This window comes from Hirundo rustica, chromosome 28, assembly GCF_015227805.2.
Source record: "Hirundo rustica isolate bHirRus1 chromosome 28, bHirRus1.pri.v3, whole genome shotgun sequence".
In the NCBI taxonomy this organism is placed as follows: domain Eukaryota; kingdom Metazoa; phylum Chordata; class Aves; order Passeriformes; family Hirundinidae; genus Hirundo; species Hirundo rustica.
This window is the reverse complement of record NC_053477.1, coordinates 2,980,189-2,996,473: the sequence shown is the minus strand read 5'-3', so window position 1 is coordinate 2,996,473 and position 16,285 is coordinate 2,980,189. Positions and strand designations below refer to the sequence as shown.

Sequence of the window (16,285 nt, the reverse complement as noted above, 5' to 3'; positions counted from 1 at the left end):
CTCATCCCTGGTGTTTGTGTCACTGTCACAGCTCTGATCCCCTGGCTGTGTCACCTCTCTGTGCTGATGTTTGTGTCAGTGTCACAGCTCTGGTCCCTGCCTGTGCTGATATTTGTGTCACTGTCACAGCTCTGGTCCCCTCTCGGTGCTGATGTTTGTGTCACTGTCACAGCTCTGGTCCCCTCTCCGTGCTGGTGTTTGTGTCAGTGTCACAGCTCTGATCCCTGCCTGTGCTGGTGTTTGTGTCAGTGTCACAGCTCTGATCCCTGCCTGTGCTGATGTTTGTGTCAGTGTCACAGCCCTGATCACCTCTCTGTGCTGATGTTTGTGTCACTGTCACAGCCCTGGTCCCCTCTCATCCCTGGTGTTTGTGTCACTGTCACAGCCCTGGTCCCCTCTCCGTGCTGATGTTTGTGTCAGTGTCACAGCCCTGGTCCCCTCTCGGTGCTGATGTTTGTGTCAGTGTCACAGCCCTGGTCCCCTCTCATCCCTGGTGTTTGTGTCACTGTCACAGCTCTGGTCCCCTCTCTGTGCTGATGTTTGTGTCACTGTCACAGCTCTGATCCCCTCTCATCCCTGGTGTTTGTGTCACTGTCACAGCTCTGGTCCCCTCTCTGTGCTGATGTTTGTGTCAGTGTCACAGCTCTGGTCCCCTGGCTGTGTCCCCTCTCCGTTCTGGTGTTTGTGTCAGTGTCACAGCTCTGATCCCTGCCTGTGCTGATGTTTGTGTCAGTGTCACAGCCCTGATCCCCTCTCCGTGCTGATGTTTGTGTCACTGTCACAGCCCTGGTCCCCTCTCGGTGCTCACCTGGCTGTTTTTGTGTCTCTGTTCCCTGCAGGGCACGGCAGGGAAGGCTCAGAGGCCCAAGAGCCTGCAGCTGGGGGACAACAGGCTGACCCTGCTGCCGAGCTCCTCGCTGCAGCAATCCACCTGCAGCCCTCCCCCCATCACCCCCAAAACCCCCCGGACTCAGAGTAAGTGCTGGTGCTGGAATTTTGTGGGAATGACCCCGTGTTTGCTGAGGGAGGAGCCGCTCAGAGTTAGATCACTGTGGTTCGGGGCCGTTGGAAATGCTGAAAATGAAGATTTATTCCAGGGAAATACATTTGAAATGTTACTGGAGGTCAGCGTTGTTGTTCCATTTTACGGATTAGGTTTGGGGAACAAACAGTGGGAATTGAACCCCCTCTGGAGTCCCAGTTATCCCCAGAGCCTTCCAGGTGCCTCAGTTTCCCAGGAGGACAGGGAAATTCTGGTTTCGGCTGTGGCATCAAAGATCGGATCTGTGGCTGGCGCATCACTCGTTAAAGCCGTGCATCAGAGGAATTCCAGTTTCTGGGTTTTTCAGTTCCTTTCTTGTTTTCTCCTGGACAGGAAGGATGGGGAGGGACTTTTCACAGGAGTGTGGAGTGATGGGACACGGTTTTAAACTGCCAGAGGGCAGGTGTCACCGTAAAACACAAAGAAATCACACGCAGACAAGAGATTTCTGCAGAGGTTCTTCTGATCCAGCTTCCAGCTGAAAGGGCGGAGAGAGGAGACCCCTTTGTTTATTCTTTTACTTTTATACATTTGTGGGTCTAGCAGAAGATTGGCTTTTTGGGGTTTCCACCCCTCAGCCTCAGTGGCCAGACCAATTGTCAGTTACAATTGTTTTCAGGTTAGAAATATGCAAACAAAGGACAAAGAATGAAAAACAAAGGATTTGTTTATATTACTTCTGTGGGAAAGGTAAAAACCTGCTCTAATATTGTACAGTAACTAAAAGATCTGACTCCATTTATGAAAATCAAAAGGCTAATAAAGAAACTCAGAAAAACCAGGGTAACAGGCAGGGAGAGGTGGGATTTTTGGGGAGAAATTCCTCCCTGGGAGGGTGGAGAGGGGCTGGGATGGAGTTCCCAGAGGAGCTGTGGCTGCCCCTGGATCTCTGGAAGTGTCCCTGGAGCAGCCTGGGACCGTGGGAGGTGATTCCCTGCCATGGCAGGGGTGGCACTGGATGAGATTCCAGCTCCTTCCAACCCCACCCATCCCACGGATCTCTGAGTTTTGGGATGAACAGCGCCTGCAGTCGGCGTAGCTGTAAATCCTCGAGTCAGGGCTGGGGGAGCATCGCCAGTGGATTCCCAGGAGGGAACTGCAGCACCCCGCGGAGTTTGTGATCAGCTCCGTGCCTAAATCATCAATGACCCCCTGAGGGTTGTGTTAATTAACGAGCAATAAATCCTATCCCGTGGCAGAGAGTTCTAGAAGGGTTTGCTGTGCAGCTTGGACACTCAGCTGTCAACGTTCCACCTGAAGGGGATTTGTCTTCAGGAATTACCAAAAGGAATCATTTTGATGGTTTTGAAAACGTGCAGGGTGTCAAAAAGCACAGTAATCTGATCCTGGAAGAGAAGAGGAGAGGGGAAAAAATGCATTTCTTGTATCTCCAGGAAGTTCTGGAGTTAATTCTGCTGCAACACTTCAGTGTGGTTTGAGGTGAAATTAAAAATCCCTGGGCAGTTCCACCCCTGGAAGTCCCTGGCTGCTGCTTCCCTCCCTTTTTTTCTTTTTTCCTCCTTTTTAAATTTTTTTTTCCCTCGCTTTTTTTTCCCTCCCTTTTTTAATTTTTTTTCCTCCATTTTTTATTCTTTTTCCTCCCTTTTTTATTTTTTTCCTCCCTTTTTTTATATTTTTTCATCCCTTTTTTCTTTTTTTTTTCCTTTTGTTCTTCTTGTTTGTTCTTATCTTCTCCCTTTTTCTTATTTGTTCTTTTTTTTCCTTTTTTTTTCCTTTTTTTCTTTTTTTTCTCCCTTTTTATCTTATTTCCTTGTTTTTTTCCCTTTTTTTCCCTTTTTGTCTTGTGGGGTTTTTTTTTTCCCTTATTTACTCTTATTTTTCCTTATATATATATATATATATTTTTTTTTTTTTTTTTTTTAATTACTATTTCTCCTCTCGCTGTTGTTGTTTCCAGGCTTCCCCTCGCTGCAGGCTGACGGATTGGCCACTCCACCTCCCCCTCCACCCAAAAGCAAACCCTACGAGAGCAGCACCCCCAGGAACTCCTTGGAGGTGAGGAAATGAGGAAACGGGAGCTGAAGGATTTTTGGAGCAGGAGACACCACTGGAATTTTCCAAGCTGCTCTTAGGGCGCTGCTGCTGTCTCGTCACTTCACTGCTTCACTCCCTGAAACCACAAAAGAAGGGAAAAAAGGGATTTTAAAAATTATTTTTGGGGTGGTTTTTTTTGGTTCAGGAGAAGGCAGTGGAGCGCAGTGCCTATTATTATTATTATTATTATCCCATCATTTCACTGCTTCACTCCCTGAAACCACAAAAGAAGGGGAAAAAATGATTTTTAAAATTATTTTTGGGGTGGGTTTTTTTGGTTCAGGAGGAGGCAGTGGAGTGCAGTGCCTATTATTATTATTATTATTATTATCCCATCATTTCACTGCTTCACTCCCTGAAACCACGAAAGAAGGGGAAAAAAGGATTTTTTAAATTATTTTTGGGGTGGTTTTTTTTGATTCAGGAGAAGGTAGTGGAGCGCAGTGCCTGTTATTATTATTATACCGTATTATTATTATTAAACCCGTCAGGAATTACCTTTGGCCATTGAAAACATTCCCAAAACCCATCAGGAATTACCTTTGGCAATTGGAAAAATCTCCAAACCCATCAGAAATTACCTTTGGCAATTGGAAAAATCTCCAAACCCATCAGGAATTACCTTTGGCAATTGAAAAATCTCCAAAACCCATCAGGAATTACCTTTTTTGGCAATTGAAAAATTCCCCAAAACCCATCAGGAATTACCTTTGGCAACTGAAAAATCTTCAAAACCCATCAGGAATTACCTTTGGCAATTGGAAAAATCTCCAAAACCCATCAGGAATTACCTTTGGCAATTGGAAAAATCTCCAAAACCCGTCAGGAATTACCTTTGGCAATTGGAAAATTCCCCAAACCCATCAGGAATTACCTTTGGCCATTGAAAAATCTCCAAACCCATCAGGAATTACCTTTGGCAATTGAAAGTTCCCAAAACCGTCAGGAATTACCTTTGGCAATTGAAAAATTCCCCAAACCTGTCAGGAATTACCTTTGGCCATTGAAAAATCTCCAAACCCATCAGGAATTACCTTTGACAATTGGAAAAATCTCCAAAACCCGTCAGGAATTACCTTTGGCTATTGGAAAATCTCCAAACCCATCAGGAATTACCTTTGGCAATTGAAAAATTCCCCAAACCCGTCAGGAATTACCTTTGGCAATTGGAAAAATCTCCAAAACCCATCAGGAATTACCTTTGGCAATTGAAAAATCTCCAAAACCCATCAGGAATTACCTTTGGCAATTGAAAAATTCCCCAAAACCCGTCAGGAATTACCTTTTTTGGCAATTGAAAAATTCCCCAAAACCCGTCAGGAATTACCTTTGGCAATTGAAAAATTCCCCAAAACCCGTCAGGAATTACCTTTGGCAATTGAAAGTTCCCAAAACCGTCAGGAATTACCTTTGGCAATTGGAAAAATCTCCAAAACCCGTCAGGAATTACCTTTGGCAATTGGAAAAATCTCCAAACCCATCAGGAATTACCTTTGGCCATTGAAAACATTCCCAAAACCCATCAGGAATTACCTTTGGCAATTGGAAAAATCTTCAAAACCCGTCAGGAATTACCTTTGGCAATTGAAAAATCTCCAAACCTGTCAGGAATTACCTTTGGCCATTGAAAAATTTCCAAACCCATCAGGAATTACCTTTGGCCATTGAAAAATCTCCAAAATCCATCAGGAATTACTTTTGGCAATTGAAAGTTCCCAAAACCGTCAGGAATTACCTTTGGCAATTGAAAAATTCCCCAAACCCATCAGGAATTACCTTTTTTGGCAATTGAAAAATTCCCCAAAACCTGTCAGGAATTACCTTTGGCAGTTGAAAGGGTTTCGAGCCTGGTTTAGAGAGGATTTGGGATCACCTGAGTGAGATTTTGGAGTAGTCCAAAAAAGAATTTGAGGAGCGCTCACACTGAGTGACTTGAGCAGCACGGGAAGACAAGAAAACAGCTCCTCACTTAATTCCGTGCCGTCAATCTGCAATAAAGCCTCGAAAATGTGGGGATAGGGAGGAAAGTTTTCCTTTCTTTGCCCTTCATTTGGCTGGAAGTGACTTTGTGGCTGCTGTGGAGAGATCCCGGCTCCAGGGATGCCGTGGGGGTCCCTGGATCAGGAGGATTAATGAAAGGATCCTAATTACTGCCGTGTCCTGGCCTGCAGCATCGCCCTTGGCTGGCAGCCAGAGGGAAAGGATGGGAAGGGAGGCTGGGAAGGGTTTTTCTGAAGGGTTTTGTTACTTTGCTGCTGTGAAGTTGGGTCTGTCTTCCCTGGGTTAGAAAAGTCCTGAAATGTTGGGTTCTGGCTGAGAAAGAGGCTCTGGAATGTTGGGTTTTGGCTGAGAAAGAGGCCCTGAAATGTTGGGTTTTGGCTGAGAAAGAGGCCCTGAAATGTTGGGTTTTGGCTGAGAAAGAGGCCCTAAAATGTTGGGTTTTGGCTGAGAAAGAGGCTCTGAAATGTTGGGTTTTGGTTGAGGAGAGGAGCCCTGGAATGTTGGGTTTTGGCTGAGGAGTGATGAACCACACCAGCTCCTCTCTCTCCTGGCTTTTCCCATCCCATTTATTTCCAGGATGCCCCTTAAAACAACTTGAACAAACCCCCCTGAGTGCAGTTTTCTGCAAGAAACCCCCTCCAAGCCCCTCTGCAGGCAGGCAGGACCTTGTTTAATTAAAACTGCCCTGGCTCCCGTTGTAGGGTGTGAAGTTCTGCCATTCTGACTGGAACACATTTCACATCCTTTTGCTGCAGCTGATCCTGCCAGCAGGAGGAACAAAAAAAAACAACTCAAATCTGAATTTTGAAACCTGGAAGGAAATTTGGTTTATTTCCATTTTGCTGATCCCCAAAAGGAGAGATAAATGCCAAAGCTGGGCTGAGGGTCAGAAGCAATTAAAGTCTGTCCTGGGCACGCTTTAGCAACTAAAACATTTCAGCTTCTGTGATCTCCTGTGTGTCCTTGTTTGGCCCTGCTGAGCTCCAGGCTTTGCTCCTGGAGGAGCCATCAGCACCTCGTTGGGTTTCTCCAACGCCTCCCACCTTCCAGCAGCGGCTGATTTTCCTGTTTCCATCTCCTCAGGTCGCTCCGCCGCTGCCCAGCAGACGCGAGGCCAAGCCTCCGCCTCCGCCCCCAAAAACCAGGAAATCCAGCGTGGTGTCCTCGGAGCAGGGCCTGCAGTGAGGATTTGGGGGTTCCAGCCAGCCTGGGGATCTCCCCTGGAGTTTTCCTGGGAAATCCCACAAAGGATCTGTTGTTGGGACTGGATTTGCTGCCCTCTGTTTGCCTCTGCAGGACTGACACACTAATCCACGCGTCTCCCTGCTGGGATTCTTCTCTCTCCTGGCTTTGTCTGTCCCGAGTTCCTCACTGCTGCAATCCCAGTTTAAACTGGGAATCCTGGGGTGATCTCACTGGTCCTGCCCGGGTCAGGCTCTTTGCTCAGCTTGTGCTTGGTTTGATTTTTCATTTTGTGCTTTTTTTAATGGGGTGGAAAAAAAAAAAAATCCCTCCAGTGGATGTTGGGGATGACAGAAGCTGCACTTTTGCCAGGGCTGGACTGGTACCAGTTCCGTGGTTTATTTATCATCAGTATTGATGAAGATTTTGCTTTCTCTTCCAGGAAATAATTTTGTTTGTTGATTCTCTTGTTTTGCTTCTGATCATCTTGTAGGAGTCGGGAAGAGCCACTCAAACCCTGCTGAGAGTGCTGCTCACAGCAGGAAATACAATTATTGCCGGGCCACGATTGTGCTCCCCTGACTGAAATGGGTTTCTGACCTCACTGAGGAACCAAAGTTTGTTAAACCTTACCAAAAGTTTCCTCAGCAAAGCCTTTTTCAGGCAAAACAAAACCCAACCCAAACAAAAACCACCCCCAGGAGGGTTTTGCTCAGACCGAAGTCGCCGTTTCCTTTTGTTCTTCCCAATTCTTTTGACGTCCGGGAGCTGCTGTGCTGCCTGCCCAGCTCTGGAAGCAGATTGTCCTCATCCCAGCGTCATCCCAGATTGCCGTCACCTCCAGCTTGGAGCCGCTTTGGAGGCGGCGCTGCGGTCACATCCCATCCATCCCCAGCCCCGAGTGCTGCACGCGCTTCCAGCTGTCTCCGGGCCGCTGCTCCTCGGGGGAAATCCTAGGAATCTTCCTGGACGCCCTGGCCTGGTTTTCCCCCCTCTCTGGAGGTGTCAGCTCCTCGTCGTGTTCTTGGACACAGACGCTGCTTGACTTGAAAACCGCTGGGTTTTCTCGTCTTTGCGTTTTCCGTCTGCTCTCCCTCCCGTTGTCATCGCTGCCGACCCCGGGATCCTCAGAAACTTCACTCCAACAGCAACTTCTCGTCTGGGCTGGGGATTTCCCTTCAGGCAGAACGGCAGGACGTGGTCTGAGCTGTCTGAAGTGCATCTTTACCAGCAGCTTTGTTAATTCAGTGCCTCTCCCCACTCTGCCCTGCCCCGGTCCTGCTTTTCAGGGTGGGTTTAACTCCTCCAGTCAGTCAGCACGAGGCTGAGCTGGGACCTCAGGAATGGTTTCTGCGGTGGGAGCTGAGCTCTTTTGGCTCTAAGTGACTTTGGGGTTCTCTTTTCCAACCTTTTCATTCTGCTTTAATTAACCACCTGAACACGTGGCTGTACCTTGTGCATCCAGGTATTTTTTTTCCTGGAGAAGGAACCACCCCATGCAGAAAACACTCACAGGAGGAGGTCTGGCCTTGGGAAGAATTTTCCAGCCGATCTTTAACCAGCTTTTTGCTCTCTTTTTTCAGGGGAGGTTTGGCTCTGGCTGCATTTTTTGCGGCTGCAGACCAGGATTTTGGACAGAACCCTTGCTGTGTCAGTGGTTAATTATCCCTGCCTTCCTTGGTGCTCTGCCCTGGAATTGTTCCTCTCACCTGAAACCTCACCTGAGGAGTTCAGGCTTCTCCTCCCGTCCCTGTTCCTGCCCAGCTGGGCACTGGGACGGGCACCCTGCAAACTGGGAGGAGAGGAACTGCCGACACCAAAGAGTTCAGAGCGAGTTCTCCCTTCCCAGCACATTTTGGGCATTTTCACTGGTAAATTTGCCACAAATGGCTCTAAATTTGGTTGTTTGTGGGTTTTTTTTCCTTTCTCAGCATTATTTATATTCTAGAGTTTGCGAACTTGTCCCACCCTTCCTCCTTTTTTTTTTTTTGGCAATGTCCCCAAATTTGCGTCCAGTTCTCTCACCTGGCTGATAAATTTGGCGTCTCTGGCTCAGGGGTTTAAGGATGGAATTTCTGTTCTGTGCCCAAATCATTCAGGGCTTTGGGTCAGTTTTAGGGGGAAAAGAAAATCAAAAAAAGATCACCCAGGTGTCAGATTTTTAAAGGTAATTGGGCATTTTAAAGGTAATTGGGTCTGAGGAGGAACAGGGCATTTTAAAAAGTGGAATTAAGTGCCCACTCTTAGGAGAAATCCCACCAGAACTCTGGTTTTTTAAAGTGTTTGCTCATTGCCTGACTTGAGTTGTGAGATTTCATTTTCACAGACGATTTAAGGTGTCTGCACCTTGGGTTTTTTTGTTTTCTTTTCAATGAGAATCATCTCCTCAGGTTACCTAGATGCTTTAGGAAATGTGTTTTAAACTGGAGGGTTATTAAAATAGCGTTATTAAAACAGTGCTGATCTCCGCACGCCACAAACCAACAGCAATTTCTGCCCAATTCAGGGTTTCGAATAAAATCTCAAAGTCAAAACCTCTGCTCTGCAGAGGAGACAAAACCCAATTCCAGAGCCAAGCTGTTCAAAGCCGCCGTGAAATTTCAACCCTTCGAGGATTTCTCCTTTGGAGAAACGCGCTCAGCGCTGATTTTGCCGGAGCTTTTAATTAAAATTTGCCGTGCTGGGATAAAATTCCTTTAAAAATGTGGCAGCTTTTAATCCACAGCAGGGGCAGAGAGGGGAGCAGGCAGCTTTGGATTATTGGATTAGGCAAGGGCACAGATCCCAGCTCTGTGATCTGCACTCAGCCCGAGCGTGGATGTGCAGAGGGGTTTTTTTGGGTTTTTTTGGGAATCTGCATCCCATAAACTCCCAGCTCCCAGTTGGACTTGGCAGGGACAAGAGCTCCTCCCCCCCCCCCCAGATTTTCCTCTCCTTATTTATTTTTATCGTTGTAAATGGAAAGAATAAATTTAAATCTGTAATTTAACTAATTTTATATATATATATATATATAGTGAAAATGTTCCTGACCTGCTTCTGCTACCTTCTTTTGATTATTCTTATTTTTTAATTAAAAACTTGACCTTATTTTTTTTATTATTATTATTTTTTATTTTTTTTTTAACTGCTGCAGACCAAATCCTCTGGTGGGACCGGGGTGAGCTTTTCCAAAGACTGCAGCGAGGAGGGGGAAAAAAATTAACGGATAATGTGATTTTATGGCTTAAAGGTTCGCCCGATTCTTCTCTCTGAGCATTAATTAAAGCACCTTGAGGACAGTTTGGGCTCTGCAGGGGTTCCCCAAGGGATGTTCACACCTCAAGCTGTTTTTCGGGTCCTTGTGGTGCTGGTTTGGGTTTTTAGGCAGCTCCAAAATTCACCGCAATTTACATTTGCTGAATTCTTCTCACTGCGGTGTCGCAAAGGTTTAATCACTCTGAGCCCTGGGATGTGTTTGAGGTGAATTCAGGAGGATTTGGGGGTTGTGGGAGGAGTTTTCGTGTGTTCTGGGATCCGGGATTGGTGGTTTCGTTGCAAACCCATTTTTGCACACTGCAAATGCGAGGTTTGGGGTTGTTTATTTTGTTGGTTTTTTGGTTTTTTTTTTTTTCCAGTCCTTTGCATTATGAATCAGTAAAAAACTCAGCTTTAAAGTGGCTCTGGAGAGAGCAGGAGCTGTGGATAAATCACTAAATCTGTAAAACGAGGTGTACAAATTTTTTTTTTTTGTGGGGTTTTTTTTTAAAAAACGTAATGACCGTTGTAAAGTTTGTAAATACATTTTTAAAATAAATGTAGTTTTTATGACCGAACCAGATGGAAAAAGAGCAGTAAAAGTCTTTCTTCCACGGACCACTGATGGGCAGTCAGTTCCAAAAGTAAGTTAATTTTTAATTGAAGTTTCCTTGCTGTTTTACCCAGAGAGGAGTGAGAGGGGCCGTGGTTTTGTCCGGACGTGTGAAACAAAATTTCTCACATCCCAAATTTCCCCTGCACTGCTGCTCCCACTCTGGCTCGTAATCCAGAAATTTTACATAAAATCCAACGTAAATCTTTTTTTACATAAATCCAACAACCTGCACAGAACTTCTCCACCGTTTTAATGCCATTTCACAGTATTTATTCACACATCGATCCGAGCAAAAACCGATTTATTTTAACAACGGTTCTGGAACCTCTCTGTCTCTGTGGCTCCGTTTGGCTTTGGGGTTAAATCTCCTTTCTTCTGCCTTCTCCCTCCGCCAGCCTCTCCTGTAAAACCACACAAATTCCTGCTTTAAAGAGAGCAAGGGAATGGCTTTGAGGATGGAATTTTCAGGTGCTGGAATTCCCCAGGAGCTGAAGGCCCTGGGGTGCTTTGGATGGAGATGAACGGCGTTCGGGGTCTGGGGTTTGTTCTCTCAGGTGTCTCAGCGAGGGGGATTTTTGTGCTTGCCCCATTTCCCCAGGAAATGGAGAGAAATTGGAGTTTTTCCATGGGGTGGAACATTTCCAGCCGCTCCCTTCCCTTGCTTTCCGTTTAATATTCCTGTAGCAGCTGCAGGAATGTGTTGGGTTGGAAAAGATGGGAGTGGAGGAAGCTTTGTTGTTTTCAGGGTTGTTAAGCAGTGAGAAATGAGAAGTTCCTGAGCAAACCTCAGGGTCTGGGCGGGGTTTGGTGCCTTCAGCTCTGCAAAGACCAAGTTTTCCATCAGTGAAAACATCCTGGGAATTATTCTGGCGTGTTTTCCTGCCTAACATCATCTCTTGAAGTTGAAAAAAAAAAAAAAAAAACACTTTAATATAGTGAATTACTGCTGCTGGAAGTCATGGGCCACGATTCCAATATGTGTTCAGTACAAACAGGATTCAAGATGGGCTAAAAATGTATTTATTTAGGTGATTTCTGCATGCAAACCCGGTGGAATTCAGGCTGTGCCTCGCTGTTCCTGGGTTTAGGAGCCGTTCCCAGACCTGGCTCCTCGGTGAGAGGCTGGAGAGGCTTTTGAGCACTCAGAGCTTTGGGGTTTTTTTGGGGTTTGCCTTCAGATTTGAAGCAGAGCTTGAGTTTTTGGGGTGTCCCAGGGACACTGCCCATCTGGCCCCCTCAAGGTGTCGCTGGGTTAGTGAAAAATCCCATTTTATCCCGAGAGGGCTCGTTGTGTGTCAGTGAGCTCGGGTGGGAGGCGTGCGCTCTGCAGCAGAAAATGGAAATGCATCTCCCAGCCTGGGGACCCCGGGAGCTGCAGCTTCCATCTGGCTGCGTCCTGCAGCAGCTGGGACAGCCCAGGGACAGTCCTGGGGTGGTGGGGACAGCTCTGGGATGGTGAGGACAGCCCTGGGACAATCCTGGGGTGGTGGGGACAGCTCTGGGACAGTCCTGGGGTGGTGGGGACAGCTCTGGGATGGTGAGGACAGCCCAGGAACAGTCCTGGGGCAATGGGGACAGCCCAGGAACAGCTCTGGGACAGTGGGGACAGCCCAGGGACAGTCCTGGAGTGGTGGGGACAGCTCTGGGATGGTGAGGACAGCCCTGGGACAGCTCTGGGATGGTGAGGACAGCCCTGGGACAGTCCTGGGGTGGTGGGGACAGCCCAGGGACAGTGGGGACAGCCCAGGAACAATCCCGGGCTGGTGGGGACCGCCCAGGGACAGTGGGGACAGCTCTGGGACAGCCCTGGGGCAGCAGGGACAGCCCTGGGATGGTGTGGACAGTCCTGGGACAGTCCTGGAGCAGTGGGGACAGTCCTGGGGCAATGGGGACAGCCCAGGGACAACAGGGACAGCCCAGGAACAGTCCTGGGGTGGTGGGGTCAGCCCAGGGACAGTGGGGACAGCTCTGGGATGGTGTGGACAGTCCTGGGACAGCTCTGGGACAACAGGGACTGCCCAGGAACAGCCCTGGGGCAATGGGGACAGTCCTGGGGTGGTGAGGAGAGTCCTAGGACAGCCCTGGGGGAGTGGGGAGAGCCCTGGGACAGCTCTGGGGCAGTGGGGACAGCTCTGGGATGCTGGGGACAGCCCAGGGACAGCTCTGGGACAGCTCTGGGACAACAAGGACAGCCCAGGAACAGTCCTGGAGTGGTGGGGACAGCTCTGGGATGGTGAGGACAGCCCTGGGACAATCCTGGGGGCTTGGGGACAGTCCTGGGACAGCTCAGGAACAGCCCTGCAGCAGCTGGAACAGCCCTGGGACAGTGGGGACAGCCCAGGGACAGCCCTGGAGCTGTGGGGACAGCACTGGGACAACAGGGACATCCCAGGAACAGTCCTGGGACAGTAAGGACAGCTCTGGGCCAGCTCAGGAACAGCCCAAGGACAACCCTGGGACAGCAGGGACAACCCTGGGGCAACATGGGCAGCCCAGGGACAGCTCAGGAACAGCCCTGGGACAGCAGGGACAGCTCTGGGACAAGAGGAACAGCCCTGGGGCAGCAAGAACAACCCAAGGACAGCCCTGGAGCAGCAGCTGGGAGTGCTGTGGGTCCGTGGGGAGCCGGGTGGGGCTGGGCTTGGTCTGGGTTAATCCAGGCAGGAAAAGGCACAGCTGCAAGGGGGAGCTTTGGAACGGTGGATCCCTGTGCTGGGAAGGGCCAGGGAGGGAGCAGGGCAGGGACTTGTGGTACCCTGGGAGCTGTCCCTGCACGTGGGACAGGGTGGATTTTAGGGACAAGGTGGATTTTAGGGACAAGGTGGATTTTTAGGTCCTTTTCCAACCCAAACCATGCCAGGATTCCAGAACAAGGGCAGAGCCAGTATTTCCTCACGTGAGCCAAACTTTTCTCCCTCTTCCTCCTCCACCACCTCCTTTTCCCTCTCCTGAGGTGTTCTGTTTCGGGGTGATGACAGAAAAACCCCATTACTCACCATCAGGGCTTCCTTGAGATCCCTGATCCTGGAGCTCTGCCCCGAGCCTGGGCACTCCCCCTGCTGCACCTCCTGTAATTTTTCCATCTCGTTTGCGATCTGGATGGGAGAAGCGACATGAGGGAAGTGACACAACCTTCAGGAAAGGGAGATTTTTCTACCCCAGTTACAGATGGAGGCGAAGGTGTCCCACCACCCCACAGAAATTCACCTTTTCCTCGGGAACCCCAGGGATGAGGAGGAGGCAGCTGTGAGGGGTTGGTTGGAAAAGAGGGAGAGGTTGGACAGAACCTTCCAGGCGAGCTCTGTCCTTTCACTGCTGAGCATCCAGCACGTGCAGAGTGCCAAAGTTTTAAGGGAAAGTGGAGGAATTGTCACAAAATAACCCATCAGGATGTCGGAATTTAGGGAGAGGATGAAATCAGATTTAACCCAGAGCTCCGTCTCTCCCTTGGAGCTAGCTGTTCAAATTATTCCATAGTTCCTCACTGAAAGTGCAAAGAGATTTTACACACAGTGATCATGGAAAAAAAGAAATATATATAAATATGTTTGGTTTCTGCCAGCTCTTTGTGCCAGGCTGCCAAATGCCACCTCACCCCTCGTCCCCAAATCCTCCTTCCAACAGTTTGTTTATCCCCAGATCTGCAGGGGGGGATTTGGGGGACAGACACGGGGCCAGGGTGGAGGAGAAGCCTTTATCACCTTTTTTGCTGCATTTCCTGCGGGCCAGGGTTGTTTCCCAGCCCAGCACCCACCTCCTGGAAGGGTCCCAGCAGGACCTGGGCGCTCCTCTTGCCCCCCGGCTGGAGGCCGTAGGACCAGTGCTGAGCCAGGCACAGCCCCAGGGCCAGCACACACAGCAGGACCGTGGCCACCATCCTCCTGGGCTTCTCCATCCTGGAGAGACAAAAAAAAACCCCAAACCCCAAAACAACCCCTGTCTGGTCATCAGGGCATTGCAGCTCCGTTGGTGCCCTGGGGAGGGATGGGGATGAGGAATTTCTGCCTCACTGAGTGGTGGAAGATGCTGAGCTGGGAGGGATTCAACGAGGATCCTGGAATTCCAGCTCCTGGCCCTGCACAGACACCCCAAAAATCCCACCCTGCTCCTGCTGCAGTTCTGATCTGCACCCCCAGCTGCATTTGCAGCTTCTGGAAGCGTGGATTAGCTCGCTTGAAAAATTTGGATGGAGGTCTAAATCAGGATTGCTGAGCTCCAGGCAGGTGAGGACCTCCAGGGTCGCATTCCCTGCTGGTGCTTGGCAGATTTGTCCAGCTCCTTTCTGCTCTGATGTCCCTGCTCTTTAAAAACTGCCCTTTGCAGTCTCTCCTAATGCATTTTTTTGTTCTAATAGGATCATCTGAAAGCGCTGGATAAATAAAAACGGAGCGTGAGATGTTCCAGCACGTTACCTGAGAGAGGCGATGGAGTAACTCCAGCTGCTCTTCTCCTCTGGAAAACGTCTGGAAAACGTTCTCCCTCCTCCCTTTTTATACCCAGTGCCACCCTTTGCCAGCAGGAGGTTTTTCTCCCACTTCTCCCTCCCAGGCTGCGATTTGGGTGCTGCTGTTCCAGCGTCGGCCAGGCAGCACCAGTAAAGCCCATAATTGGAACACCCCCGTAATTGGTGCAGCAATTAAACTCAGCTCTTTTCTCCCAGAGCCGTGGAAGTGACAGCTCTGCTTTTAGGAGCTTGTAAATCCCACACTGGGGGATCCCAGCTGATCCCGCCGGGAAATTCAGGAGCTCCTCTGTCACTCCCTTCTGGTTCCTTCAGAAAAAGTTTTTGGGTGAGTTTGAATTTGTTGGGGGAGTGAAACGGGTGAGGAATTGAGCTCAGCCCCTCTTGGGTTGGAAAAGACCTTAAATTCATTGATTTCCACCCAGGGACACCTTCCCCTATCCCAGGGTGCTCCAAATCCCATCCAGCCTGGCCTTGGACACTTCCAGGGATGGAGAATCCGTGATCCAGGCATCCCCTCGTGCCCACCTTCATTTTTATCAGGCAGGAAGGAAACAACTCCTCGGTGCCCAGAGCAGTTTGAAATCCTCCTCCTCAATACTTCAATTCGGCTGCCTCGGTGTTCTTTGCTCTGTAAAACGCCAGGTGGGATCAAACTGGACGAGTCCATGATGGTAAATGTATTTGTTGGCACGAGGGAGTCTCTGGTGGGAATAGGATCCCCAAATCCTTTCTAGAAGGGCCTGGAGCCTCGGGGAAAAGGGGGAATGGGCTTGAACTGACAAGAAAAGAGGTTTAGGTCAGGAAGAAATATATAATTTGGGGTTATATTAGGACAAATTCCTGCCCTGGGAGGATGGGGAGGGGCTGGGATGGAATTCCCAGAGGAGCTGTGGCTGCTCCTGGATCTCTGGAAGTGCCCGAGGTTGGAGCAGCCTGGGACAGCGGGAGGAGTTGGGGATGGAATTGATGGAGATGATCCTTCAGGCCTCTTCCAACCCGACCCATTCCCTGTTTTTCCAGTCTCAGGGGTTGTGTGCTGCAGGTTTACAAAGGTTGATTTGCACGAAGTTCAATGCAGCGATTTTGACTGCAGAAATTATTTTTCCCCCAGCTCCAGCTCCTCTGCCTTGCTGGGCGCTGCTCTGCGCCCCCTGAACTTCTCCTGCTCTCCAAAAATCCTCACTCCCGGCTCCCATAACCTCTGGGAGCTTGAACAGATTAAAGTAATTTAATCAGTCAATAATCCAGGGAGGATTTGGTGACTCTTAGCAGAGTCATTCTTCCTGCCCCGGTGTTGCTCCCACTCCCTGCAGCCAGCACTGAGCCCCAGCTGTGGGAAGATTTGGGTTCAGGGGAGGAAAAAATGTTCCTGCTGCTCTGGCGTGGGCACAGGGATTCACCCAGGGATCTCCCTGCCTCCGGAGCGAGCCTGGCAGAAATGAGGGGCATTAAAAGGTAAAAACAGATTTGGTTTGGACATTTAAATGCTCAATAATTGCACCTCGTTAACCACCTCTCACCCTGGCTCTGATGAGTCTGCCCTCAGCAGTTTTAAACTCTCTCTCCACAGGAATTGGAGTTTTATGATCCCTCCAGCTCAGGATATTCCAGGATTCTCTGACTATTCTGCCTCCAGCTATTTTATTAAGCAAATAGAAAGGGTGGGGACAAAAAGGCTGAGAAGTCT

General features: G+C 49.1%; 2 protein-coding genes across 5 annotated transcripts in view; one reads left to right on the top strand and one right to left on the bottom strand.

The window, feature by feature from the left end:
• The window catches only part of DOCK5 (dedicator of cytokinesis 5), an 89,852-nt gene extending 79,814 nt beyond the window's left edge, over positions 1-10,038 (top strand). For 3 of the 4 annotated variants that reach the window (XM_040087578.2, XM_040087577.2, XM_040087579.2), the window contains 3 exons: positions 840-975; positions 2,961-3,058; positions 6,182-10,038. In XM_040087578.2, the coding sequence (XP_039943512.1) occupies positions 840-975; positions 2,961-3,058; positions 6,182-6,283 (336 nt within the window). In that variant the 3' untranslated portion in view covers positions 6,284-10,038. Of the gene's footprint in view, positions 1-839; positions 976-2,960; positions 3,059-6,181 lie in introns of those variants that run through there. The other variant, XR_005704150.1, reaches the window with a different exon arrangement.
• A 370-nt stretch (positions 10,039-10,408) lies between these two features.
• GNRH1 (gonadotropin releasing hormone 1) lies at positions 10,409-14,028 on the bottom strand. The gene is made up of 3 exons (XM_040087798.2): positions 13,888-14,028; positions 13,130-13,228; positions 10,409-10,534 (listed from the first exon to the last, which is right to left on the bottom strand). The coding sequence occupies exons 1-3, from the start codon at positions 14,026-14,028 to the stop codon at positions 10,493-10,495; spliced, it is 282 nt and encodes a 93-aa protein (XP_039943732.1). The 3' UTR covers positions 10,409-10,492.
• Positions 14,029-16,285: the final 2,257 nt, after the last annotated feature.

What these genes read in the sequence shown, in the direction of transcription:
- GNRH1 (XM_040087798.2), bottom strand. Translation starts at nt 14,028, where the DNA reads ATGGAGAAGCCCAGGAGGATGGTGGCCACGGTCCTGCTGTGTGTGCTG. An exon ending in TGCTGGGACCCTTCCAGGAG is followed by an intron (nt 13,229 to 13,887) that starts GTGGGTGCTGGG and finishes TCTCCCATCCAG; the next exon opens with ATCGCAAACGAGATGGAAAA. An exon ending in ATCTCAAGGAAGCCCTGATG is followed by an intron (nt 10,535 to 13,129) that starts GTGAGTAATGGG and finishes GTGGTTTTACAG; the next exon opens with GAGAGGCTGGCGGAGGGAGA.